General features: G+C 42.3%; 1 protein-coding gene across 4 annotated transcripts in view; it reads left to right on the top strand.

Annotated features, from left to right (window-relative positions):
• The window catches only part of SPATS2L (spermatogenesis associated serine rich 2 like), a 61,479-nt gene that overhangs the window by 26,185 nt on the left and 8,770 nt on the right, over positions 1-26,524 (top strand). The window contains exons 3-8 of one of the 4 annotated variants that reach the window (XM_065637641.1): positions 2,554-2,615; positions 14,076-14,184; positions 17,390-17,439; positions 18,028-18,250; positions 20,010-20,210; positions 20,637-20,772. In XM_065637641.1, the coding sequence (XP_065493713.1) occupies positions 2,577-2,615; positions 14,076-14,184; positions 17,390-17,439; positions 18,028-18,250; positions 20,010-20,210; positions 20,637-20,772 (758 nt within the window). In that variant the 5' untranslated portion in view covers positions 2,554-2,576. Of the gene's footprint in view, positions 1-2,553; positions 2,616-8,691; positions 8,765-10,370; positions 10,429-14,075; positions 14,185-17,389; positions 17,440-18,027; positions 18,251-20,009; positions 20,211-20,636; positions 20,773-26,524 lie in introns of those variants that run through there. The other 3 variants (XM_065637640.1, XM_065637639.1, XM_065637642.1) reach the window with 3 other exon arrangements.

The following is a 26,524-nucleotide window of genomic DNA, read 5'->3' as shown; positions in this document are numbered from 1 at the left end:
TTACGTAAGGGATTCAGTGGTATTTTTTCTTTCATTCCTTTCTAATGGCAGTCCTGTTGGTATGACACGCAGTGACATTTCAGGAGCGCAAATACAAGCATGAGATGTGGAGAAGGACAAGGCGTGTAGCTGATGTTCAAGCTGGGAAGCACTCACGTACACTATGTTTTGTGCATTATAAATACAGTGCTTTTGTTAACTTAGTGTTAGCCACTGCACAAAATCTTCTGTAAAGATCTTTCTCCAAAAGTGGGGGGTTTTGTGTGTGTGTGCTGTTAGTGACACGCACAGCGCTGTTCTCCAAGCCTGGAGATTAAAGCTTCTCAACTTCAGCGCGACTATTTTGTTCATAAAATTATTCATGTGCTGTAATCTTTTGTCGCAGGATTAGAAATGCAGTAATTGTTCAATACAGAGAGGAAAATGTCATCAGAAGAAAAATACCAGTTAATGCAATAAATCAGTTTGTGCTACAATGAGAAAATTAAATTGGTTAGCTGTTAAGTGTAGCCATAAAGGATATTTTTAAAAATTTGTGCTACGCTGACATTTTCCTTTTAATGTATCATTTGTATTTTATGTAACAAGGAGTGCTGGACTGAGTTATATAAATGAGCAAGTGTTTTACGGAGGTTATTTCAATTATTTGTCCTTGGAGAAGGGGAACGAAAAATAGCTCCAACTCAGTTTTAGCATCTTCATTTTGACAGCTGTAATATGCATAGTAATGAAGACTGAAGTATCTGGTATCTTTGAAGCAACATAAATTGAGAGGCATGGGGCTTTCACAAAGTGCAATTACTGGGTTCGTTTACTTCATACAAGATGCAGTTTTAAAATCTACAGTTTTGGTATAAAATTAGTGAAATATATGCTGAAAATCAGAACCTGAAGATTTCAAGTGACAAAGATTCCCATTATTTATAGTTTATGATTAATAGGCTTAAGGCAACAAGGGTTTGTTAGCTATAATCCTTATTGTACTTGTTTCTGTGCTGTGTGATTCCTCAATAACAGTTTTTTCCTATTTTTTGGTGAATGTTTTAAGGTGTTGGATCAGATCAAGTGTATTTAAACTGGTATGCAAGAAGGCCAGCTTGCATCAGTTATCTGCGACATTCTAGAAGCTGCTAGATAGTAGATATAAGGGTGAACTAGTCGAGAGGAAGGGGTAGGGAGAGGAACCTTCTGAGCTGAGATACCAGGTTTTTAATAACTGGCAATGGAAAGAATTCTTTTCTTCCAGTACCTTATGTTTGAGGGTTTCCATAATTCAGTGTCTGCTCTTCATCAGACCAAAACTCAAAGTCATTCCTTTTTCTTCTTCCTATCGTCTGTTCCCCATGTACCACAAACAAAGTCACGTTATTTTTGAAAATGTGCTTCCTTGAATCTTGTCCCTTTAATTAGAAAATGGATGCATGCAAAAATTACTAACAAGGTTTAAATGCTGTCAGCAGGTGCTGTAATAGAAGCGCTTTGTGGAGTTTGAAGCCCATGAAGTGCTGTGTTTCAAAGCAGGAGTTAGGGGAGGGTTGTGTAAGTACATTAGAAGAGATTTAGTAGAATTATAGGAACTCTGGTATCAGTCTACATAGCAAAGGGCTTAACTGGGGGAAAAGGGGGAGTGTTTCGACTTAAAAACTTGGAAAGAACAAAGATTTCTTTCTCCTTTATGTGCATCTATACCTTCTTCTCGGTATATAGCCGAGCTAAATTTGGTGACCAAACCGAGCTTATATTCCATTTGACTTAGTATTTGCTGTAATTCTTTTGCTTAATTTTAAAATGTGAAGATTCAAGCCTAATGCAGCTGGGTTTGATGGAAGCAGGACTGGACTCCTTCCCTGTGTTAACTCTTCATCGTGCGCTGCAGTGTCTTCCCCAGCCACAGCACTGGAAATACAAAACATACTGCAGGGTTTCTTAAATCGCGTGCAAATTCCATTCACGTGCCCAAGTTTTCAGAGCAGACTTGGAGATTTAACTGCACAGCCCCTGTTAGTTGCACTAGGAGCTATGTGGCTAAATCCTCTGAATTAGTGTTGGAAACCAAAACCAAACCAAAAACCCAAACCAACCAACAAACAAAACCAGCCGTGCGGTGCTTGTCAAGCTGACCTCCTGGCACACTGAGCTGCTTTTTAAGATGGGATCTTCAGACTAATCTTGTGGCAAAGATTGAGGTTGCTGGTGAATGAGCAAACAGGAGCTGTTGGGTTTGTCTCAGGTATTCCTCCTCTTGAGTGCCTCAAAAGTATCAAGCAATGATGAACAGAGTCCAAGAGACGTGGCTGGGAGAAGCATGATAGCCCATAACGATGAAGCATTTTTAAAATGAGTTTGCAGACCTCATCTGGGGACAGCACGAAATTTGGACTAGCTTTGCCTTTTGGCAAAATCGAGCACTGCTGTGCAGGACATTAGGTGTTCTTAGATTTCTCTCATGCTTATAGGTAAGCACATATGGTTAGTTTTTATACATGTAGCTTTGACAGGTTGGAATTCAAGCCTCCGAATTAAACTCTTTTTTTTTTTTTCCTTCTTTCACAGACAATATTCTCACCTGAAGGAAGATGGCAGAAATCAATTCTCCTGTAAATATCAAGGAAAAGGTTGGTTCAAGTAACAGCACAGTGCAAACCGAAATGATATTTCCTTATATTTTTCACCCCTGCTCCTTCAAACACTGGTCACATACTTAACTTTAATATGCATCGACTCTGTGAATGAAGTTAAGTTCACAGGCAGGTATCGATAGGATTAGAATAGCAAACTTGATTGATGAGAAACGTTTTTGCTTTTTTGCAAGGACACAGTGTTTTGGCAGATAGACTTCTCGTATTCCTTTGTGATTCCGGTGCACGCTGCTGCTGTGGAGAATACCGCTTAGTGATGATTGCTGCTCTGCAAAAAACAACCTCGAAGAAACTCACCCTTTAGCAAATAATTTTTCTGACCAAAAATGTCATACCTGTACTACTTAAAGGCAATTCCTAATATTACAGGGCCTGAAAAGAGTAGATTTTATTTTCCTGTGTCAGTAGCTCTGCTTTTAACTGCATTATGTGCTTGAGTCTGTCCTGTCCATATCCTGGCTGGTGTTAGAGCCTCCCCACCCTTCCAGGAGCAGGAAAGGACCTGTAGCCAATTGATATACAAATACCAGGCAGGTCATGAGATCTTTTGTGACTCCCAGCAGGCAGATTCTGAAGAGAAAATCTAACCCATAGATACTGCCTCCCCACCATAAATAAGAAACCAAGACATCTGTCAAAGGATAGGAAAAAAAGAGAGAGGGAGAAGTGGGAAGAATGTGGGAGTATGACATGATAGGGTTGTATTTTAAAAGAAGCCAAGATTTTGAGAATTCACCTGAATCGTTGTCTTTTATAAAATCAGGTTTTGTTCTGCTTCATGTTTGGGAAGAGAGATGGAGTCTGCACTTAGGAAGTTCAGAGGGGGCTAATGGGTTCCTTGATTTACAGCTTTATGAAGCCCACTGGGGCTCTGCTGCAGATTTTCAGGCAGTGTGATCAGCGTTAAAAGACCAGAATCCAGTTCTGTCAGTGAACCCAAGTTTGTCTGGGTATCAGTGAAAAGTTGATAAGGCCCATTCGCTTCATGAAAGATGCACAAGGAGAAGGGATCACGACTGATTAAATATCAAGGAAATACAGAACAGTGAGTGCAATGTGAAACTGAGCAATATGGTCATTTTCTGCTGTATTGTAAGACCTGCCTGTGGCACATTGCACACCCTGCGGGGCAGCAAGCGTGTGAAACACTCTCTCTAAGCTTGTCCACAGAAAGGAAAAGAATTTTGTGAATGATTCCTTGGATTAACTCTTTTTCCCGAGCTGACGGAAAGAAGTTGTTCAGCAGAAAAAGATTTGCCTGACTTCAGTTTTGCAATTCAACACTTCAGTTTTGCAATTAGGTGGACTGATAACAAGGAAAAAAAAAAATCATTTGGCCTGAGGAATGTGTGCAAGATACTGTAAATGTGACTTTCCGATCCAGAAGAGTCCCAAGAACTGATAGAGAATGAAGATGTGATATAACACACCACAGCATGACAAAGAGCTTTGAACTAGAGGCCAGTAGTCAGATTTTTAGCTAACTTGCTGGTTTGCTTCCAAGTTCACAAATAATGAACTTTTCAGTTGGGTAACGTATTTTTCAGAACTGATCATGACTAGTAGTTAATGGCTTAGCCATCACACTCGGTCTATAAAGACCCGATGAACTATGGCAACTGCTGAGCCTGAAACGAGGTTTCCTCAAGTTGCAGTTTGCTGATGATGTTCCCTGCAAGAACAGACACAAACTGATACCTGCCCACCGATGCAGGCAAGAAACACAGCGAGGGATGGTCAGTTCTGAGTAGTTCAGGTGCAAATGAGTCCCTTGTTCAGACTGTCGTGTCCATCTTGTGCTGCTTACTCACTTTATTTGCTTTCCAAAGATATGGAATTCTTTTTTCCTCTATATCCCCTGACGGGAAACGGTTCCTTACCTGTTGCGCTGCCCAGGTGCCTGCTTTTTGAGTTTTATTTGTTGTTAACTCCCAAATCACTCATTGTGCTTGAGGATTTACGTGTCAACATGAATCTGTGTTTCAGTGATGAGCATGTTCCTTAGTCCTTAATAACAGCACATTGAGTAGCATGATGGATTTAGCAATAGCAAGTAACGTCATCAAATCCTATCCACTCATGCCAGAGTGCTGGAAGGTAAATTACAGTAACTCTGAAAATGCAACTCAGTAAATCAATTGAAGTTCTGCCTGTTTACTGTGTAGACTGGATTTTTTAATTATTATTATTTTAGTCAGATTTACAAGTGCAGGATTTTACAAATCATCCGTTTGTCTTTTGCTAGTTCAAGAATGAAGAACTGTGACAGGAGTTTATTCATGCTAGATATCTGCTATTCCAAGTCTGGTATCTGCTGGGAGTATCTGAAATCAAAAGTTTAGGAGCATATACATTTTTAGGCAGGAAAAGAATTGGATCAATACACTTTGTTGTAAGTAGTTCCTCTCTTTATTCCTGTGTCTTCCATTGGTGTTTAGTACCACTAAATCTCTATGTCAAAGAGAAAACGTAGTTTAACAGTAATTAACGTTTTATTGCAAAATCACTGGGTTTTATTCTGGAAAATACAGACTAGTAACCTACTAAATGAAGGTTTAGTGAGTGAAGAGAAGAAAGCTCCTGAGCTCCCCATACATAGCTGAGAAGCCTGCATGCTGTTTGCCATCTCACCTGGACCACTCCGGCTTGTTTTCGAATGAAATTTGACATCTCGTATTGGGTTTACATTATGGTGGCTCCTTCTGTCAGCAACAAACCAAGCAACTCTAGGGCAGCTGTAGCTTTAGAAATACGAGGAAAGGGTTGAACAGATATGTCCTGCTGAGTTGGCTTTGATTGTATTTGCACATAGACCTCTAAAGTATGAGGACTTGATTTGCATGTCTGAAAAGCAGACCTGTTTCCAGTGTCCTGGTAAAGAGAGTCAAAATCAAATCCTTTTCTCACTTGGAAACCTTACAGAGCAAGACGTGGTCGTGCTACACAACACTGAAGCAGTGAGTTTAGTGTTCACCGTTATCCGCCTTTCTGAGGGGTAGTATTTCTGGGGGAAAAAAAAAAACCCAACACAACAAAACAACAACAACATTTATAAATGTAATTACTTTTGCTGAGCTCCACAAATCCATTGCCATCAACACAAATATAAGCAGGCCTTGTTAAAAAGAACAGAATTAGAATACGCTTCCTTCCTGGTTCTCCCTTTCTTCTACCTCAGTGCTTGCAGATCATAATATATTTAAGACTTTGATCCTGCTAAGACCTGAGTGAAGCCGAAGGAGCTGAACATCTGTACACAAATACTTACTCTTGTGGGTTCCTGCAAAAGTAGAACACAAGTTTCTCCTTAAAGTGAGCGTGTGACAAAATGTAGTCCTGGGCCTATGAAGTTTTGGTATAATGTTTGTTGATTCGGTTTTGGTTTTTTGTTTTTGTTTTGTTTTTTTTTTAATGGTGGCCTTTCCCCATGTTGTGTGCATGATCAGTTATCCGAGGAGAGCAGACCTCTGCCAGCGTGTTCAAGGTGACGTGAAGCCAAGGCAGACACTTCGGGCATTATGCTCGCACAGGCTCTGGGAAATCCTACCCCAAATTTGAGTCGGAAGAGAATGCTACTGTAGTACTGATACTCCTATAATTCATTCTTGGTATTTCAGCCAAAATAGTTCATAAAGTCAGTAGGTTGAACCTTCTGTTTTATATATATTTTTTTTTTTTCCTTCCCGCTGGGAGATGTATATAAGCGTTGGCCTATGATGTCAGGAAGGCTAGTGGAAGTTTCCATAGCTGGCAGAGGCTCCTGCAGCTGTGAGACTCTTGTGGGGAGCCAGGACTGTTCTGATTACCACATCTTCATGCATATAACCCATAGCTTTTCTGGAATAACGCAAGTTCTGTGTTTCAGCAGCCGCAAGGGTTGTTACAGGCCTGCATAGCTACTGCCCGGAGAAGTTCAGCACCAGGATTTCTGTCAGAATAATTCCCTCTGCCCTGCCCCTTGCTATAGTCTTCCCTCTCTATGCCACTCTCCCACTCGCCTCTCTTTATACTCATCTCTGTGTCTGAAAACCCAGTCTAACTAAGGACTGGTTTTCTAATATTAGGATTTTCAGGCCCTGAAAGTTATACTTAGTTCAGATCATATGCACACAAGTTCACTGCATTACGGGACAAAATGGATCAAACTCATTGGCTTAAATCCAAAATAATTCCTTAAAATTAATGGAGGTGTTCAAGCATTGACTAGCACCTCACAGAAGAGGTGCTGAGGTTCTGAATGACAAGGCCTCCAAAGAAGGAGCAGTTGGAGTGAGGCATACAAGTGATGTTTTGTTTCCTGCAACGATTAGACCCTCTTAGTTTGATAAGAGCATAGTGAGTATCAGGCACTGCCCAGGATGGCCATTCAGTCTGGCATGGGATTTTGGTTTTGATCCAAAGAAAGATGAGGAATTGTTCAAACCTCAGGACTTGCTATTTGCCCTTTTTTTTTTTTTTTTTTTTTTTTTCTTTTTTTGATTGTGTGTCTAAACTTGTTTGAACAAATGAGATCTGGTGTCAGCTGGAATTAACAAGATCCTCATTCAGATGAAAATCCTGCTCTTGGGATTCTGGTAGGAGTTTTGCTGAAGTTCTCCTGAAAGGCTTGCCTTTGCCTTTGTCATTTCAAGTGTCAGAGCTCTAGGAGCAGATGGGCAGGTTTGTTCCATGAACTGCAAAAGGAAATTTCATTCAGATGCGTTTGGGGGGGGTTTCACCGTTTTGTGTTACACCGTAACCGTGGTTTTCGTAAGCAATAGTCAGCATGCACGGAAAGAGCAGGATTCATAGCGGAAGGAATGGAAGCAGTATATAAACTTAAAATCATACCTTACAAAACCAGATAGTTTCCAATCTTGCTAGGTCTCCTTAAAGTTGACCTTTGTAGCTGTTTGTTGCCCAGGTGTTGAAGTAGATGGACTTAGTCCAAAGACCAGCAAAGTGCATCAAAATGCACTTGTGTCACTTGACGAGCTGTTTAACTTGGCTTAAGGATATTATAGATTCTGGTCTCTAAATAGTGCTGTCATTATTCAAGCAGAACAGGTCTTGCTGAGCCAAACTCTAGAATATATTCTTTCAGGATTTCTGAAATGCCTGGGGCTTCCATTTAATTACTTTACAAATTTGGGAGACAGAGGTGACATAATAAATCCACAATGATTGCCTAAAGTAGGTAACTGCAGCAAGTAGAATTTGGTTTTGCTTCTTGGGGATAAATGATCCAAAGGTATCAGTGTGATAAACAGCTCATGTAGTAGAGAGTTGTTGCTTTGCTCAAAGGGGATGTTAACAACACTTGTTAGTGTGTTGTGATGAACTCGGTTGGTAAAGCTTGTGGAAAAATGTCTCCAACGTAAGAAATAGGTTCTTCACGCAGCAGAGCCAAATTGTATTTACAAAATATGTTTGTGTAGGAGTTTTCAAAACCTTAAATTCTGCCATGAAGTACACTTAAATGCATTTTCCTGGTTCATGTAGCGGGGCCACGTGCTGATGCTGAGTTCCCAGGTGCCAGCAAGGCGCGGAGCTCCGCAGCCCGCCCTCCTTCCTGCTCCTCCGCAGGGCTCGGGCCAGGCCCAGCTGCACCTGGGATCTACTTGAGCCCGGCTTACCCTGCTGCCTGGGCTCAGCTGCAGTGGGCGGGTGCATAAAGATTTGCTACTCACATGCAGTAGACAGAAAGTAGGAAAATGTCTGTATATTCGTTGAAAACAGTACTTCTAAATTAATTCAGCTCCTGACTTCGAGAAAGTCTATTGATCTTAACATTTAGTACAAAGTGGAGGTGGATCTGTGTCAGTGTTTCTAACCAAGCGTAAGTAAAAATATTTCTAACTGAATAAGTGGCCATAATAGTAACTTCCAGAGGATTAGAGCAGCTGTGTTCAGGGGGCTCAGAACAGCCGTGAGCTTTCAGCAAAGCAGTTTAATTTGTCACCATGTCAGAAATATGTAAACAAATTCTCTGAACCCCGGATATGTTACTTATTCACCAGAAACATCCTCTTTGAGGCGATGCCAAGGGGCAGCAGACGGAGTGGAGCAGCCGACAGGCAGCGATTGAGTCCATGTTGTTGGAGTTGCCTGGGAGCCTGATCAGACCTCGAGGATTTTATTTTGGGGTAGGAATAGCTTATCTGAGGCGACTTCGAACCTTTTCTAGTTTTGATACCACTTCTGGGCAGTCCTCAGCAATTTGTGTAAGAGACTGATAAAAGTGACCTCGTGGCTGTGGAATCCTCGTCCTGATGAGACGCAAGTTGGCTCAGATTGCAGCAGCTTTAGCAGGGCTTGAGCAAGCATTTCAACGTCAGTGTGTGCTCAAGACTTCAGCTCAAAAAAAGTGGTTAAAAGTCTTTGAACTATCTTTAGCCTTATCCGTAAGAGTAGCTCAGTCCGCAGGAATTAAATGTGTGCTTGCAAGGGGGAGGTCTCTGGATCGTGGGGTTAAATGGAGGTGGATGTGGGTTCTGCCTCCGCATTCTTCAGCGTACACAGTTGTTTTCAAGATCACAGCTTCATACTTTAGATCTGTGATTACTCCGAAAAAAGCTTTTGTAAGCCGCAATTCTGAGCAAGTCATCTTAGTGATAAACAAATGTGCTTTCTGGTCAGGCTACAGGAGGGAAAGACGGGAATTTAACTGCTGTCAGTGACAGCTTCTCAACTGAGGCTGCCGTGAACGGCACAATGATCTGTGGTTCAGAAGGTATGTTACTGAATTCTCTTTGTGTCCTGGAATGCTTGTCAAGCATCCAGATGATGACAAGTTCACTGGGAATCTGCACTGTATGAAGACGGGATGATTCACACACTCATTAAAATAGTTGACTTCCCCGTAGTCTGTCTGCTAATGTTGTTCTTCCTACGATCAAGTTGCAGCGAGTAGGAGAAACTGTTTTCTCTCAAACAAACATAGAAATAAATCTAATAAAGTAGACTGCTGTTTGTTCTTGCAGACTGTTGGGTATTAATGCAATATCACTGCATCTTAGGAAATTCTTTTTCTCTTACGCTGTTTTTCATCCTTTAGGATGATAACTATTTTTTAAAGTAATTTGTTGATGAGAAGTCATACAATGTTGGATTATTCTAGTTCCATAATCTGTTGCTTACATGTTGAGAAGATGGATGTTCTTGGTAAGTTTGAGGACTATAAGCTTAGGGAGATAAAGTTGGGAATTGTGTCCTGCCCTGGAAGTAGGAGGGATTTGCTGTGCCTCCGTTCGTCACAGTGATGTGTCTTTGACCTTCAGCTGCAGAAGCGTGTTTGCGTTAGGCTGGTTCTGTCAGGAAGGTTGTCTGCCCCTCCTTTGGCTTTTGCTTTTGTATCACTGTGTCCCTTTCCAGAAATATATGGGACATATTTTGCATGTGGGGTCAGACCTGAGCTTCAAACAGAGACATCTACAGATAGTTTTAAAACCAGAATGAAAGGACTAAGAGGTGGAATATCAGGGACTTTGAAATTTGCATTTCTAGGGTCAGGCTGTCATATATAATCATTTTGGTTGGAAGAGACCCTCAAGGTCACAGAGTCCAACCATTAACCCACCCTGGCACTAACCCACGTCCCTGAGAACCTCATCTCCGTCAGGTCAGAATTTGAGACTTGTAGCCATTTATCAATTTCTGAATGTCTAGAAATTGCTGAATTTTTCCTTACCTGTGTACAATAGTTACAGTATATTCCGGATGAGAACATCAGTCAAACAGTGCAGATGTTGTGGAGACCTGACGTCTTGCACAGAGATCTGCCTGCCTTTGAAATTCCCCGCAAAATACGGTAATGCTATTCCACTTTGCTCCTAAAAAAATTTTGAGACAAAACTATTTTCTATCAGAACAAAACTTTCGAGGATTTCTTCTCTAGGATTCTGGGTTTATATCTGCTTCTGTTGTTTCTGAACAGAGAAGTATATATAGCTTTTTTTTAAACTGAGGGAGTGTGGTCTGGACGATCGGATAGTGAGATGGACTGTGAACTGGCTGAAGAAAAGAAGCCAGAGAGTCGTGGTCAATGGAGCAGAGTCCAGTTGGAGGCCTGTATCTAGTGGAGTGCCTCAAGGGTCAGTACTGGGACCAGTATTATTCAATATATTCATCAACGACTTGGATGAGGGAATTGAGTGTACTATCAGCAGGTTTGCTGATGACACCAAACTGGGAGGAGTGGCTGACACGCCAGAGGCTGTGCTGCCATCCAGAGACCTGGACAGGCTGGAGAGTTGGGTGGGGAAAAATTTAATGAAATAGAACAAGGGCAAGTGCATAGTCTTGCATCTGGGCAGGAACAACCCCAGGTTCCAGTATAAGTTGGGGAACGAGCTGTTGGAAAGCAGTGGAGGGGAAAGGGAGCTGGGGGTCCTGGGGACAGCAGGGTGCCCATGAGCCAGCACTGGGCCATTGTGGCCAGGAAGGCCAATGGGACCTGGGGGGGATTAGAAGGGGGGTGGTCAGTAGGTCAGAGAGGTTCTCCTGCCCCTCTGCTCTGCCCTGGTGAGACCCCATCTGGAATATTGTGTCCAGTTGTGGGCCCCTCAGCTCCAGAAGGACAGGGAACTGCTGGAGAGAGTCCAGCGCAGCCACGAAGATGCTGAAGGGAGTGGAGCATCTCCCGTGTGAGGAAAGGCTGAGGAGCTGGGGCTCTGGAGCTGGAGAAGAGGAGACTGAGGGCTGACTCATTCATGGGGATCAATATGGAAAGGGGGAGTGTCATGAGGATGGAGCCAGGCTCTTCTGGGTGACAACCAGTGACAGGACAAGGGGCAATGGGTGCAAACTGGAACACAGGAGGTTCCACTTCAATACGAGAAGAAACTTCTTCTCAGTGAGGGTGACGGAACACCGGACCAGGCTGCCCAGGGAGGCTGTGGAGTCTCCTTCTCTGCAGACATTCCAACCCGCCTGGACACCTTCCTGTGTAACCTCATCTGGGTGTTCCTGCTCCGGCGGGGGGGTTGCGCTGGGTGAGCTTTCGAGGTCCCTTCCAACCCCTGACATCCTGCGATTCTGGGATTATTGACGTAACGTACGGGTTGCAAATTTTAGTTTTTGTCTGTCTTATCCCACGTAAGTCACTGCAGAAATCTGGACAGCAGAAACACTAACAGCTTGTAGGTATCTTGAGACTTGTAGCACACATACACAAGGGAAGCAGATTAAGGAAGTGTAAGCAACTTCTGATTTGGAATTTCCTACTTTGCAATCTGCTGTTCTTTTACTCAGGAATTTTTTTCGTGAAACTTCTGAACTTTTTATTTTCTAAATGGAAAAATAAACAAATATATATTTTGTACAACAGTCAACAGAGGATATTGTTGGACTTTGGCACCAGAACTGTTGAGATCTGCAGTACATTAATGTTCCCTAAATCAAATTTTTGTATAGCCCAACTGAAACGGGTCTGTGTCCACAGCGTTGGTCCGATGCCTGATTTCTTTGTATACTTCCCAAGATCATCACCTTGCTTTTCTTAGGTTATCTCCACAACTGGAGTGTTTCCATAACCTTTTTGTACTTAATCATAGTACTAGTCGGATGAAGCACAGTTTAGGTTTTAATTCTGGTTTTTCTATTAATCTAAATTTTTTTAGCAAAGACTATCCAGTGCAAACAAAGTCTGCAGTGGATTCTGCAGTCTGAAACAGTGTGCCTGGCTGATCTCGTGTGTCAGTGCTCTCCACCCCACAGATGTTGTTCTTGAAGCCTTTAAGAAGTTTCCAAACTGCCGCATGTGGTGAGTTGCCTGATCTGTTCTGTGGTCTTGGCCTCACTTCGTTGTTTCCAGATGCTTCTTGAGGCTTCCAGACCTTTCAGAGCGAAGAAGCCATATGAAATTCCCATGCTTGTATTTAAAGACACTTAGAACACACCAGATATTTCCTTTCACTACTTTTCCTGTAAGCCGTTGCCACAAGGAGTTTATGCAATTCCGAGTGGGCAGAGAGACGATTCACAGGCTTGTGAAAGAAGAGGGGAGGTTTTTGTGAGAAAGGAAGATGTAATCCACATGGTGGAAATGTTTGGCAGCGTGAACGCCAAATGGTCTGCAGCTTGTGGCCTGTGCAGCCCTGCTGCCCTCCCAGCTTGGATTGTTCTGCAGCCAGCCCAACTTTATCAGTAAATAGGATGCCTGTGCCCACAGGCAGAACATGGATAAACCCCCCTTCTCCAGGGCTTTCTCTGCACATCCTCTTGATTTGGGCTAGTTATTACGGTTGTGGCCTGCGTTGTCCATGGATAGACTTGCTGCTTGAAATGTGTTGTGGGCAAAGTGAAGTCTCCGAGAGATGCGTGATAGGACAATGGGCAGGAGCAGAGTAAATCCTGCTAAGCGGTTGTCCTGAAGTTGTATGCTGGAGCCAGAAAGCGCCTTCCTGACACAGGGAAAGGGATGAGCTCGTCCAGAAAGCATCCTCCAGAAAGTCTGATCCTGTGCGGGTTTAGCTGGAGCAAGGACCGACCTCCTGAAGCTGAGTCCAGTGGGCAGCACGAACCGGAGCCTTCAGTCGCTGTGGCTTGTGTTAATAAACGGGACAGAGACATAGAGCAAGTAAGGAGCGGGGTGAACATACTGCAGCAAAATAAGATGGTTTGGTCATGCATCTGAGCACTTAAGTGTTCCGCATCACCTTCTGGTGTCCCCGCTGATGGAAACTCCGTGAAGGGAATCTAGAACGATTGTTCTGCAGCATGGAAAGGGCAGCTGAGGGAAGGCAGTGGGAATGCTCTCACGGTGTGAGCCAGCCTACCCTTCAGCACATCTACCTTCCTGGATTATTTTTTCACAACTCTATTTCACAGTACAATAAAAAGGACAGCAGTGCTTCACAATCAGAAATTAGCATGGCGACATTGTGATACCCTAATCAAGGATGTGTTCCCGCAGAAAGATGGCAAAGAAGGGTGCTGGATAAACATTTGCAGTGCAATAGCAAGCTTCTAATAGTAAAGACGTGCTGGGTGGCTTGACACAGAAGTTCAAAATGCTGATTTGGAACAGCTGGACCGGTTTTGGCACTGATTCTCTTGGTTTTTTTCAGAGTACTACTGCAGGCTTTTGTAAATTTTGCTAATTACATTTATTATTTTTATGTCGATACTACCTAGTAAAGTAAAAAGGAATGTTTAGGAAAGAAGCATAATACCAAATTCTGACAGTTTAGTTAAACTAGATCTCCTGCTGTGACCAAGGGTGGGAGTTGGTTTCAGGCTTACTGGCTACCAGTTCTGTGGTTTGGTCTCTTGAGGAAATTGTTTTTATTATTAAACGGGCCAGGTTTCACACAGATCAGTGTATACTTGTAAGATCCTCATGTATAACATGCATTTATATAAACATGCGTTGGCACAGAAATACCTTATTGTCTAAAGGAGTATGAGAAACCCATATGTTACTGTCTTCCCTTTTTTTTTTTTTTCCCCTTCCAGATCAATGCAGTCCGATCAATTGTTCCAAACAAAAGCAATAACGAGATAGTTATGGTGCTGCAGCAGTTTGATAACAACGTGGACAAGGCTGTTCAGGCTTTCGTGGATGGTGAGTACAGTGTACCTTTCTCACTAGGGCAGCAGGGGTTTAACTGCCTGCTAAAGTCGTCATTGTCTCCAGTGGCTCACAATATATTATGTTCTGCTGAAATTCAGATGACTGTGACACTTGGAAAGTTCATTTTTTTTATAACTGGTCCTCCTGTCTGCATCTTCGCTTCTTCAGAGTATGGGTTTGACATGGCTGTTGATTTATTCTACCTAACTTTGCTATTTTTTGCTGCCATTCTTGTTGCAGACCTTCTTTATTCTGCATAAAAGTTAACGTAAATATGTCAGAATATGATTCACTATTGAAGATACAGTAAGTAATAAGAATTTGGGATAGTTCTGAAGCAGCTAACCAGGCCCCTAAGTCCCTGAACTTGATGCATACATTGACATTCAGACCTCAATCTGAATTTTGCAAATAGCTCTGACATTTATAATGGCTGAACCAAGACACCATTGAAAGTTTGAGCCACTCTAAATCCGGATCCGAGTTTGTATTTTGCATCATGAGACTGTCTCCAGTGAAAGGTCACTTGTATTTAAATAACGCTTTTCTGATAAAAATATAATGGCAGGTATTTTGAACTTTCACCAAAGTGTGTAAGAAACCGTCTGCAGCAATAATAGCGTACCAGGAGCAAATCTTCTCAAAATCTTTGTGTCTTGGGGCTGCTTTAAAGATACTAGAAGTTCAGTGGTCTTAAAAGCTGCATATCTTTAAAATGCCTCATAGTGTTGATTTGCCATCTCACCCAGTTGCTTATTTCATATCTATTTTATTTCAGAATAGTTTTGGGTTTGGTTTGGATTAATTTACTAAAATTTATCAGCCGAAACACATTATGAGGTGCTAGGAATTACTTACCAATATGTAAAAAGCAGATGCAAGCAAACTGGACTATTTAGAAATGCATCAGAATTCTTCCATCAGATGGTGCCTCTCGATTCAGGCATCTGAAGAAGTCTTGAAGAAAGGCAAGCTGTGGTAACCTGGGTGCAAATGGTCTTGGTTTGAACTTCACCAGTTTAGATCATTGTGCCTTGAGTTCAGAAGCTTTGCAAGTGAGCGCTTGAAAACAGCCAATTTTTGTTACTGTCCGGAAAGAGCGTCAGATAAGGCGTGTGTCCGTTCAGCTGCCACGGTGGATAGGATGGGTCTAGCACTTCGAGTATCTTTTCGCGTGAATGGCAAACATTTCTAAGATGGAAATATCACAATCGCAGAGAAGGCATCGCCACATGCAATGAAAAACACGGGGATGGCCGTGCCGAGTGAAAGGCTGAGCACCTCCCTTTAATGCCTCTCTGAGGTGCTGCGTTGAGAAATGTTCAAATTGAGTTCTCTGAGATCAGCTCCTGTCTTGCTTCATGTCTGGAGTGGCATATAGGTGATGTCTCTACTATGAACTAACTTCTATATGTGAAATTTGAGTGAAATAAAACAGCAGCTTGATTTGCTATGTTAGTTTTTCCCTTATTAAGCATAATCAGGTCTGTTCAGCTGCTTTGTAGATGTGTTCAGGAAAACAGACCGGTGGGTTCGGATGAGGGCTCTGGAACTGAACAGTTAGTGCATTTCCAGCAGAAGGAACCTGGGGTTAGTTGGATGAATCCCTGAAACAACCCTCAGCATGCGTGGTGTTCACAGGGAAGAGGAGGGATGCGAGGCCAAGGCAACACCAGCCAACGCAAAAAGAGCGTCGGACGATACTGCGAAACGGTTAGCAAAGCTGTCGAGTGGAATCGCCGGTTTTCAGCAGCGTGGAGTAAAATGGGTGGCAAATGTCTGGGTTTCTTTCTTCATCCTGAAACGCGGTGTCTATCAAAAGACAGCACACCTCGAGGAGAGGGGGTTCTGTGTGTACGTACGTAGGTATATACGTGTGTAACTAAATATAGATACTTGAATGGTTATACACGTAATAGAAGTTTTCTTAGCCTTCTGTCTGCATTTCATCTCTTCTAGGAAACGCAATGTGGCTTTGATAGATTGCATACACATTTTTTCACAATTTAACAAATGGGACTTAGCACTGCTAGCAAGGCACATCTCTTCTAGTGTGCATGATAGACGCGCCAGATGATCTTGGATCTGGATTATTGCGATAGAAAAATAATTTTGGTACATTTGGAAACTTCACACGTCTTTGGCTGAATACAAGTTGACAAGTCGTGGTGTCTGAAAACAGCATTCCTTCTTAATATTAATATCATCAAGAGTTCACTGAAATGAGAGGAACAGCTGAGCGTGAAACCCATTTGGAAAGGATAAGAAATTAATGTTTATTAGAATTATGCAGTGATGGCAAAGTGATTCTTAAATTCGAGCAGAAGACCTTTCCGTGGTTGCGATTGAAAAGATGATTGTGGCAGATCCTGCCATGGTAGTTTAGATGACAATTCAGAGTGCGTGCTTACCGTGAGCATCTCTTTTCAGCTTTAGGGTCCAGGAGAACAAAATAACGACATTAACTGGATGCAGAAGAGTTTTCTTCTACCATGGCAGCTGGCGCTGGGCCGACCAAGGCTATGCTGATTTGCCCATAAATTTATCTAACCAGCCTATTAGAGCTGGCAGGCAGAATATCAAGCATACAAAATTGTAATCATTTTTCAACATAAATTTTAACTGCGTTTGTCTGCCAGGCCGAAGTTTCCTATGTTTGCGTGATGCAGAATTTCTGCAGCAGTCAACGAAATTACTCTTCCAGATGCTGATTAAGCCTTCATTTTTATGTTCTTATGTCTTCCGAATATGACAGATAACACAGAGGAAGCGTGTGATAAAAATGCCCAAAGATGTTAGCACTTTCGGAAGCTCTCGAGTCAGGCTGGACTATCTCATTTACTTGGTGTTTATACTCGGGTGCTGAGGTGCTTCCCTTTTCAGGCGAGAGATTTGAGCGTTGACTTTCTGGGGCTTATGCTGGTGTTTTAATTAATGCACCCACTTAATCACTTTGTGGAATGAAGGCCATAAAAAGCAGCAGTGCCAAGTAGCCCATGCACTGTACATAGTCTAATCAAATAAAACGGGTAACTAACAAGGAGAAAAATGGTGGTTCTCATTTTCTTCTCCTGACATAAGAGAATTTGCAGCAGCAAATGGAAGTGCTGCCCAGCTAGAAGACCAGAAAGTATTCTTGAACACACTTACTCTTCTTCATAGCTGAACTTTGTTGAAATGTTTTCTCTTTCTCTAGGCAGCGCAACCCAGGTTCTAAAGGAATGGAATATGACAGGCAAAAAGAAGGTAAGAACTTGCTCTGGAGAATCAAAGCACTCAGACAGTTTATTCACTGCTTGTAGTGGAATGTGGTACTTTTATTTTGGCCAGTACTTTGTCTGCCTTTGCTGACATGCGTGACTTCGTTCACACCTGTAGTCAAGATACTTGAAAGCGGATGTGTGTATTATTTTTAATCCTCTTCATTTGTTGCTGTCTCTGTAGCCCAGTGTTCCGAGAGAATTTCTAGGACAGCACGTGTGTGGGAGCCAGACCCTGGCCAAGTACTGGATGAATCCCAAAACGGCCCATGTGCAGAAACACTTTCAATAAGCAGTTTTATCCCGGATAGTCGTAGCCACTTCTCTTGCTAGAGTTTTTGCTGACAGGTGTAACAATGACTTATGCACAGGAGTCACCCATGAGGCGTCGCAGTTTATATATTCAGCTGCAGAGATGCAATGTGCTGGATAGCACAGCACAGCCTGTACTTTGCATTCCACTGATGTCACTTGTATTGCTTTTTAAAAGCATAGACAGCTTACTGATTATATTTTGAGTTTATACAAGTAGCACTGAGCGATGTCTCTGTTCTTGCAATATTTCTCTGTTTAGCAGAACAGGAGAAAAAAAAGCAAACCTAAACAGCACCAAGGCAATAAAGATCCCAAGATTAAGAATGGTGGACCTGAGGAGGTGTCTCAAGAGCCCCAGGGAGCACACAGCTGCCATCTGAACGGCTGCGCCAAGGACAACTCGTGCAGTGGTTCTGCCGCTTCTCTTGAGAAGAGAGGCTCAGGATTTGTCGAGTCAGCGCCGCTCTGTCCAGAAATCGCAGGTTGGTTCGCTCGGCACAGGACACCTTTTTAACTGGCAATAGCCAAGCCCCCATTTACATAGAGATCATGGTGGTTTTATTGCCAGGAAGTAGAATATAATTAAAAGAAGTTGGAGAGAGATGTTTGTGCAAAATAATGCACGTAGCTATTAAGTCATGCAAGTAGATCTGTATCTGGGCACAATTCACCTTGCAATGTGGAAATGTGTTTGTTTTTTTTCTAGAGGCAAAAGGATTGAACTATAATTAGAAGCCCAGCTGATAGAGAATATTAAAGATATGAATGCAGGGTTAGAAAATGGCTTGAGCGTAAATGGTGACAGAAGTGATAAATTCCTTCATCTGGAGCAAAGTCATCTGAGCAGTATGAGCTTGTGGTACATCACAGGATTTATTTATTGCCTTGTCCTAGTCAATTTTTTATTTTTATTTTTTTTTTTAATCTTCCCATTGTCAGTACTGGTAATGGTTCTTCAGCTCTTTGCAGTTCAAACTTCAGAAGCCCTAGGTTATGGCTGCTGTCAGTATTTTCTTCCTGTGTCTTTAAGCAGTAAGACTGCAGTAGAAGAACTTTCCTTGAAATCCCTTTTTCCCTGATTGCAAACACAGCTCTCAAACCTCATTTTAAATGAACGTGCAAAGTGGATAATTGTCCTGAAATGAATTCTCTGCTGCTTCCAGATGGCTTTGGTGAGGCAAGTGTGTGGTCAGTCGAATGAAAACTCTGCAACGTACAGCAGCCAAATAGGCAAACTACTCACCAAGAAATTTTGTCCTGAGAATCTGGTGCCCTCGCAAAGGATCAGAGATACTCTGCCCACCCTCACGAAAGGGTCCCACTCGCTTTGGATAGAATATGCCATAAGCCAGATGATTCTGCATTTCTGCAATACTGAGAGAGCTCTTGCCACTTACTCTGCAAGATATAAGCATTTGTGGTCTACGTCAAGCTCCCGTATCAAGCTTCTTAGAGTTGCTTTTTTTTTTTTTTTTTTTTTGAAACGATACACGCATGAAGAAAAATACGTAGACTGGGTTCTCCGTACGCGGGGAGCGTTTTCTAGGGGGTAACAGAGCTGAATGCAAAAGGAGCACCCACACTCTTAGGGATCTTTTTCTGTGGCAGTGGGGTTGAATCCTTTCTTTCTCTTTGACATGATACAGTGTAGAGTTGTACGTACCAAGGGCAAAAAATTCTCAGAATCAATCTTGGTGATAAATGAGAGATTACCATAGCTTTACTGATAGAAATGTTTTCTGATAGAAATCTGTAGTCAGGCAAGGTAAGTAGTTCAGGTAGGAATGCTTAATCACTGTTTTTGAAATTAAATCATGAACGTTTTTTATGTGTGAGATATGGATAGATGGATATCTCTCAACATTAGGTCTCATGCTTTCCACAGCAGACTTCCTGTCGAGTTCTATTCTCCAATATTTGGGCAAAGATTACAATTGGTAGTATGCTTTCTGTGGTATGAGATATTTTTTCATGTCAGCAGGGAAGAACTGATTATTTTAATGGGTTTTTCTTTTTTAGACTGCTGAAACGTAGATGTCTTCAGGTTAGTGTTTAATAACGAAAACCATTTTGTTTCTGTTCTGTCAATGCTTTCCGAGGTTCTGTAGAACACCTGCCAGTGGAAAAAAACCCTTCATTTTCCCAGTGTATAAACATAAAGTCATTCAGACTCAACAATAAGGCTTCATATCTTTCTTAATCTTATAACTCCCTGTTTTCTACCGTCGTGTTTTCTTGCAGACAAGGAACGCGAACACCAGAGAGTTCCTGTGGAATTGAACCCAAAGCCCACGAATGGAGCACAACCCCAGGAGTGTGTGCAGCCACCAGGGCAGCTCCAGTGCAGCCAAGGCAGGCCCAGGTCCAAATCTTCTTCGGTTAAATCATCCAGTGCTACAGCCCAGCCTGAAACAAAGACAGATGATTCTGGCAAAAAAAGAGGTAAACCGGATCCCTAGTTACTGTGGGCTCAGGTGATCAGACAGCTGAGGCCTCTAGGCAAAAAAATAAAGAGCACATACGTAAGGAAGAGATGTTGGAAAGTGAGAGCAAAATCATGTTCAGCGTAACAGAAATGGGTGGAACAGTTTGATCTAGTTAACATTATATTAAATTTTAAAATACATAATTGTAATTCATAGTGCCGTTTTAGCATTTGTTGAATTTGGGGAATGCATTTCTGCAAACGTGTTTAGAAACTGAAGAGCACTTTGGAAGGACTACGGAACAGTTGGATGTATGGATTTAGTAGGATAACCACTTCATCCTAATCTGGGCAAATAACATGTTGAACTGTTCTTGCGCTCTCATTCAGAAAAGCCACAACCAGCTTTCTGACTTTTGTGCAATTTTTGTTGTCTGTTTTAGGGCCGAACATTGAAAAATCAGTAAAAGACTTGCAGCGTTGCACTGTTTCTCTAACCAAATATCGCATGATGATCAAAGAGGAGGTGGATAATTCGGTGAAGAAGATCAAAGCTGCTTTTGCAGAACTACACAGCTGGTAGGTAAATGAGCTCCAGAGCTCCATGGGCACCACCTGAGCAAAGAGGGTCAATGAGGCCACGGGCTCTGGTGGGGAGCACTCTCCTGCACCCTCTCTGTTTGCAGCACTTGGTTTCGTCAAAAAAACACGTGGTGCCATTCAGTAACTCCTCAACAACCATATATATGTTTACATAAAGGGAGACAAAACTACAGTTCTTTGAAAAAATCTCTCTATGGGGTTTTTTTTTTTTGTCTTAAGTGATCCATCTTGACCTAAATGTTTTGTGTCAAGTTCAGCGGCAGCACATCTGAGCACATGAAAGCTGTTCCAAAAATCCCGTCTGTGGGGTTTTCTGAAGTCTCGTTTACCTTCTTGAAATCTCCTCTTTCTATGCTGCTGCTTTGATCTTACCTTGTTTGGCAGCCAGTCCTTTACTGTCTCTTTATTTCCCATCATCTTTGCTTCTTATCCCGCCATTCTTTTTTTTTTTTTTTAAATTTCCCCCGTACTTTCTTCTAACTTTTCTTTTTCCTCATTCTTTTATCTCTTCCTTTTTTCCGTTTTTTTTTTCCACTATAATTTTGGTTATTCCTGATCTTCAGCATACCTGTCTACACCCTTTTAAAATTTGCAGCAGAAATAATTGCTGTGGTAGCAAGTTGCATATTTCATATATACTCGTCATAGAAACATATTTGCTAGTTCGAGTTTTATTTGGCCCTTTGTTAAGCATAAGTGCCTTAAAATCTGTGTACTATGCAGTGTTGCAGTAAACAGAAAAGAATGTATTAATGTACACGATTCGGTTACAAATCACAGAAGAGTACAAGAGCCTTTCACCCTTAATTCATCCACAATATGTCAGTATTTTTATGAGCACAACTTATGAAAGGCCTGTGGTATTGGCAGACTTTTTAACTCTGGACTTCCATGGTGTATTAATTGTCTTCAGTGATGAATCTAAAGGGGCTTCAGATATTTTTGTAACAGGGTTAAAAATATATATTGTCACTTACATGCCTAATTCCATTTGCAGGCAGTCACAGTCAATACAGTCTTTAAACGATAGTTGCTCTGGTCGTGTTTTAGTTGAAAAACACTAAAGCGTATTGCCTAATGTTAAAATGTGTTATTTAAGAGGTGTGCTTAATAGGGGAAAAGACAAAATGACCCCAAAAGAGTCTGTAAATCCACATAGACTTCAAAATGATGGAAAAGTAGCCTGCAAAACTTTTGAATAGGCTTCATTTAATTTTACCTCCTTCCAGCTTCAGTGCCTAAGTCTGCCAAAAGCTCTGCACTGTGGCAGATCCGTGCTCTCAACATCCAGGTCGCACAAACCAATTTTGCAACAAGGACAGAATCATGTCAGAACGTGTTTATGGCAATCTCTGTGTGTCCTGCGTTGCTTTTGGCAGCTCGTAAGCCTAATATTTAGGTTTTTCTTCAAATGAATGAAGGTAAAAATCTGTTTGAAACAGCAAAATGCGTGACTTAACACCTTCTTTGCTGAAATTAAAACCAGTTTTGGGGATATTTCATATGACCTTGTGGCTTAAACTCTGAAGAAGTTGAGAAGAGCTGTCTTTAGTTCCCTGTTGACAAAAACCTGCTGCCACCTGCTGCAGATTCACAGGATTTGAGTGGAAATCGCCAGAAGCAGTGATACATACACTTCAGACCTCCATACATGCAGCTTCAGACCTCCTGCAGTCAACACGTCATATTCCTGGGCTGAACGCTTTACTTGATGTTATTTACATGGCAGTTTCTTTGCTTCAAAGTCGAACGAAGCATCGCGAGCGGCAGCAGGAAGACGATTAAAGGAGCATTCGTGCACATGTATCACTCTCCTTAGGCATGGGAATTTCGCTGGGGCATGGTCAACTTGTCCGTCAAGGGAAAATGAAGTGATTCAGCTAAACTGTTGCTCCCAAAGGGCTGTGGAGTAACCAAAATCGAGGGATATCTGGTCTCCTTCATGACAGTGGTGCCAAAGCTTTCTGCAGATTCTTCTCCCAGTTGCTGCTGGAGTGTGGACCGGTTGAGATTTACAACGGATAAACATACAACAGCCACCAAGCGTGGGCAGAACTGCAAGGAATCCTTGAATGGGCTCAGCAGTCACCTGGATGGGAGCTGAACTGGTTCCTGCTACAGCCGTCACCACCTGAGGGCTTTTGCTGAAGCTAAAGCAAGTCAGCAGCTTTAATCTTGTGTGGCAGCTGTATGCCGAAACACATACCACTTTCTGTTGTCTCTCTTGGGTTTAATTTTCTTTTTCTTCCTTTGGCAATAGGATAAAAGACCCTTTTTGTGTCTTCCTTTTTGCATTTACTATCAAAATCAGAGGCAAAACTGCATTTCAAGAGCCAGTCATCTTTTGGACTTTCTAATTATCTCTTTTTTTTTTTTGATCTTTTCCTGATTTTACCAATCACAAAGGATGAAGAAGTGCGAAGATAACATCATCTGTCTTCCTTCTACCTCCAGATAGCATATGAAACTACTATTATGGAGATAAATGAATAGCACATGTGGCCTAAGATGTCCTGAAAACTTTAGCAGAAAGACTCGCAAGAACCTTTCCTTTTAGCAGCGGAAAGTGTTGAGTGATACTTGCCAGTGGAAGTCCGTGTGTATGTGTGGCTCGGTATTTCACAGCTCGACCTAACGGGTGAATTACTCCTGAACACGTTCAGTCGGTACTACACTGGTGTTTCGAAAGTCACCTGCCTGGCACACAGCGCGCACTGCCCTCCCACAGCTAAAAAAGCAGGTGTGCCGTGAACAACAATGCGCTGCGTGCTTCTGGATTTAGCGTTTCAATGAAATGGGGCCAAGAAACAGTCCCTCTCCCTAGAGCGCGCTCGAGACGCTCGTTGCCAAGGTTAAAACCTGTGTGCTCTGATCGTGTTCTCGCTTTTCCACCAAGAGACTGAATAATGATCTTGGGGATAAAAAGAGAGCCCTGGGAAAACTGAGTGAAATGTGTAGAGCACAAAAGGAGCCACAGTTCCCCATAACACCTCTTGCCAGAAAATCATTTTCACATATTGGGCACCCACACAGTCATGCGGAGAACTGAAAGGAAACATCTGCTACTCGCCCGAACACTCTGCTTCCAGCCACAAATGGAAAATAGGAAGGGCCAGATGTAATTAACTGCATGTAGAACTGGCCCAAAGAAAGACAAGCCTCCTCTCCTCGGGCCCAGCTGGATTTTCATAGAATCATTTTGGCTGGAAAAGACCCTTAAAATCATCGAGCCCAGTTGTTAACCCAGCACTGCCAACTGCACCACTAAACCGTGAAAGTAAATAAAGAATAACACAAAGTAAACCTGAATAAAAGCTTTTGGGCATTTTTATTTTTACCAGCTGGGACACTGCAGAGGGAAGGATTTCAGTGAAATGGATTGATTCTGTCATTTGTTTATCTGCTTACAGTCAGAATGGAAATTCATGTAATCCGGCTTGCTGTGTAAACATTGTGCATATGCTAATGCAGGGATCGAATAACAACCTTCAAGTACCATCAACATTTAAATACTTCTAAGCTAATCCTGGAAGGATATCATTTACCGAGTCATTGCAAAATACGTGATGTAACAACAGCTTTTCCAACAGGTTTATTAATATAAAGAAAACTTAAAAGTATCATTTCTCCAGTTACAACATAACATGGCTGTTCAGTAATACTAGAAAGCTTGTAATTGCCCACTATAGGTGACTGGGCTTTCTATTTACATTGTCTTCACATCATTCTAGTTCCTTGTGCTGAAAGCTCGACGGGGACAAGTTCTGGGCTTTGGCTTGAGGTGTGAAATACACACTTGGCTTAGAGGTTCTTATCTATTGCCTTTTCGCCCCACCTGTGGGTCAAATATGTTCGCGCTAGAAGGGAAATGTGTACGTGAAACATTTCCGTGGACATTTAACAGGGTTTTGAAAGGACTCATTTGAATTACATTCCGAACAGCGACCCCTGTGCCGTGCAGCTGTGGTTTACCTTCGGCAGCTGGGTCGGCGTGTTTGCATCGCTGTCAGCTTGGGCTTTGCATTTCCCCCATCTCTCCAGGTTTATCATAATGCCTGGAAGAGGCAGAAGGAAGAGAAAATTCTGGTCATCTGGACCCTTTGTGATTCTCATCAGTAAAGCTATACATCAGCCAGCCTGGCAATCTGAGGCAGCTTTTCTGAAGAGGCGCTAATAACTTTAATCATTTTAGTGGGATTTTGAGTTATTGCAGTTGACTGAAAATATCTTTTCTTTTTCACCGTGCAAGCATTAAATTTCATGCAGTAAACCAGAAGAAGATTAATTGGTTTCCACTAGCGTCAGAACAAATTCAGAATTTGTTCTGAGTGTGAAACTGTAAAACGAGGCAGCTGTCAGCATAATTTACCTCTATCATTGCTGCGCCGGCAGCTCATTGCAGTTGGGCGTTGGCAGCTCTTTTGCCATTGTGTACTAGTGTGAATTCTGCCAGCTGCCTCAATCCGAGGCACGAGCACTGTCTGGTTGGCCAGGAACGGGACACTTATGCTCTTGCCTTCAGGATCGCTTCAGCAAAGCGAATCCCAGAGAGCTGCAGTTTCTCCCGCTGCATCTCATCCCATCTTTCTACAGCACATTAACTGGTCTCAGATTGACAGAGGCACCAAACACTTTTTCTCTTGTTTTATTCTTTGGTTTTCCCGATGTTAGTTTGTAGCTACAAGGGAAGTACTTGGGTGGTTGCTCTCTGTCAAATTCATCAGAGTCCTGATCTCTACTACTGCAACACCCAACTTTCCTGAAATGTTCATCAGAGACACGCTAAAACATTAGGAGTGGGAAAACCGACTAGTTACAGGTGAGATATGACTATAAAATATGATAAATGTAGGACTATTATGGCCTTGTTCTCGTTCTGGTATTAAAAGTGTTTATATTTGGCATAAAAATAAAATGCTAGGGCCCAAGCGGTTCAGCAAGGATCTGTTGTGAGAGTGGGGAGGAGACAGTCGTGGAACGGACTGGGCCAGAGCACGGTTCCGGTGAGCTCTGCTTTTGGGAGCTTGTTGCTTGAATATTTTTGCAGCCAGAAGTTTGTGTTTCTGTAACCTGTGTAGGACACTAGGGAAGCACTTTAGTAACAGAGACAGCAAAAGCGAAAGCAGGCGGACTCTTTAAATTTAGGGGAAAATACTAAAGGCTGTTAAAATCTCTTTTTCTCTGGAGGGTAGAAACAGGTGAGAGCTTGCAAGACTCATTTTAGCCACCTGCTGTGAAAGCCAAGGAAGTGTATTATACCATGTAGTTACAAAAGCTAATTGAAAATAGATTTTATCACTGTTTAGATTAGCAAGCTGGAGTCATCACCTGCCTCTTTGGAGTCCAAGCTTAATGCTTATGTGTGGAGAATGATGAGGCCCAACTGGAACAAGTGTCATTTCATTGTGAGAGTATGCTCGACCGTAAAAACCCCGCTGTTGTATTTCCCCTGCTGCGGAGGTCACGCTCAATTGATCAGGCAGGCCACAACAATCTTTTTAGTCTCGTTTGTGTGTGTATGCTTCTTTACATCACAAACCATTTCCTTGATTACCCTGACATATTTTGCAAGAATACCTCTATTTAAGGTAGAGAAGGACCTCTTCCAATGTGACTTTAATTCTGTTTTATTCTTAATATTACACGGAGCACTAAGCTGTTGTAGCCTGGGCAGCAGCAGCGGTGTATCTGGCTTCATTAGGAAAAGAGATTGTTGGTTCGTTTGAGG

The sequence above is a fragment of the Caloenas nicobarica genome, chromosome 6 (genome assembly GCF_036013445.1).
Source record: "Caloenas nicobarica isolate bCalNic1 chromosome 6, bCalNic1.hap1, whole genome shotgun sequence".
Classification (NCBI taxonomy): Eukaryota; Metazoa; Chordata; class Aves; order Columbiformes; family Columbidae; genus Caloenas; species Caloenas nicobarica.
Note: the sequence above shows the minus strand (reverse complement) of the source record. Positions and strands in the feature narration are given on the sequence as shown.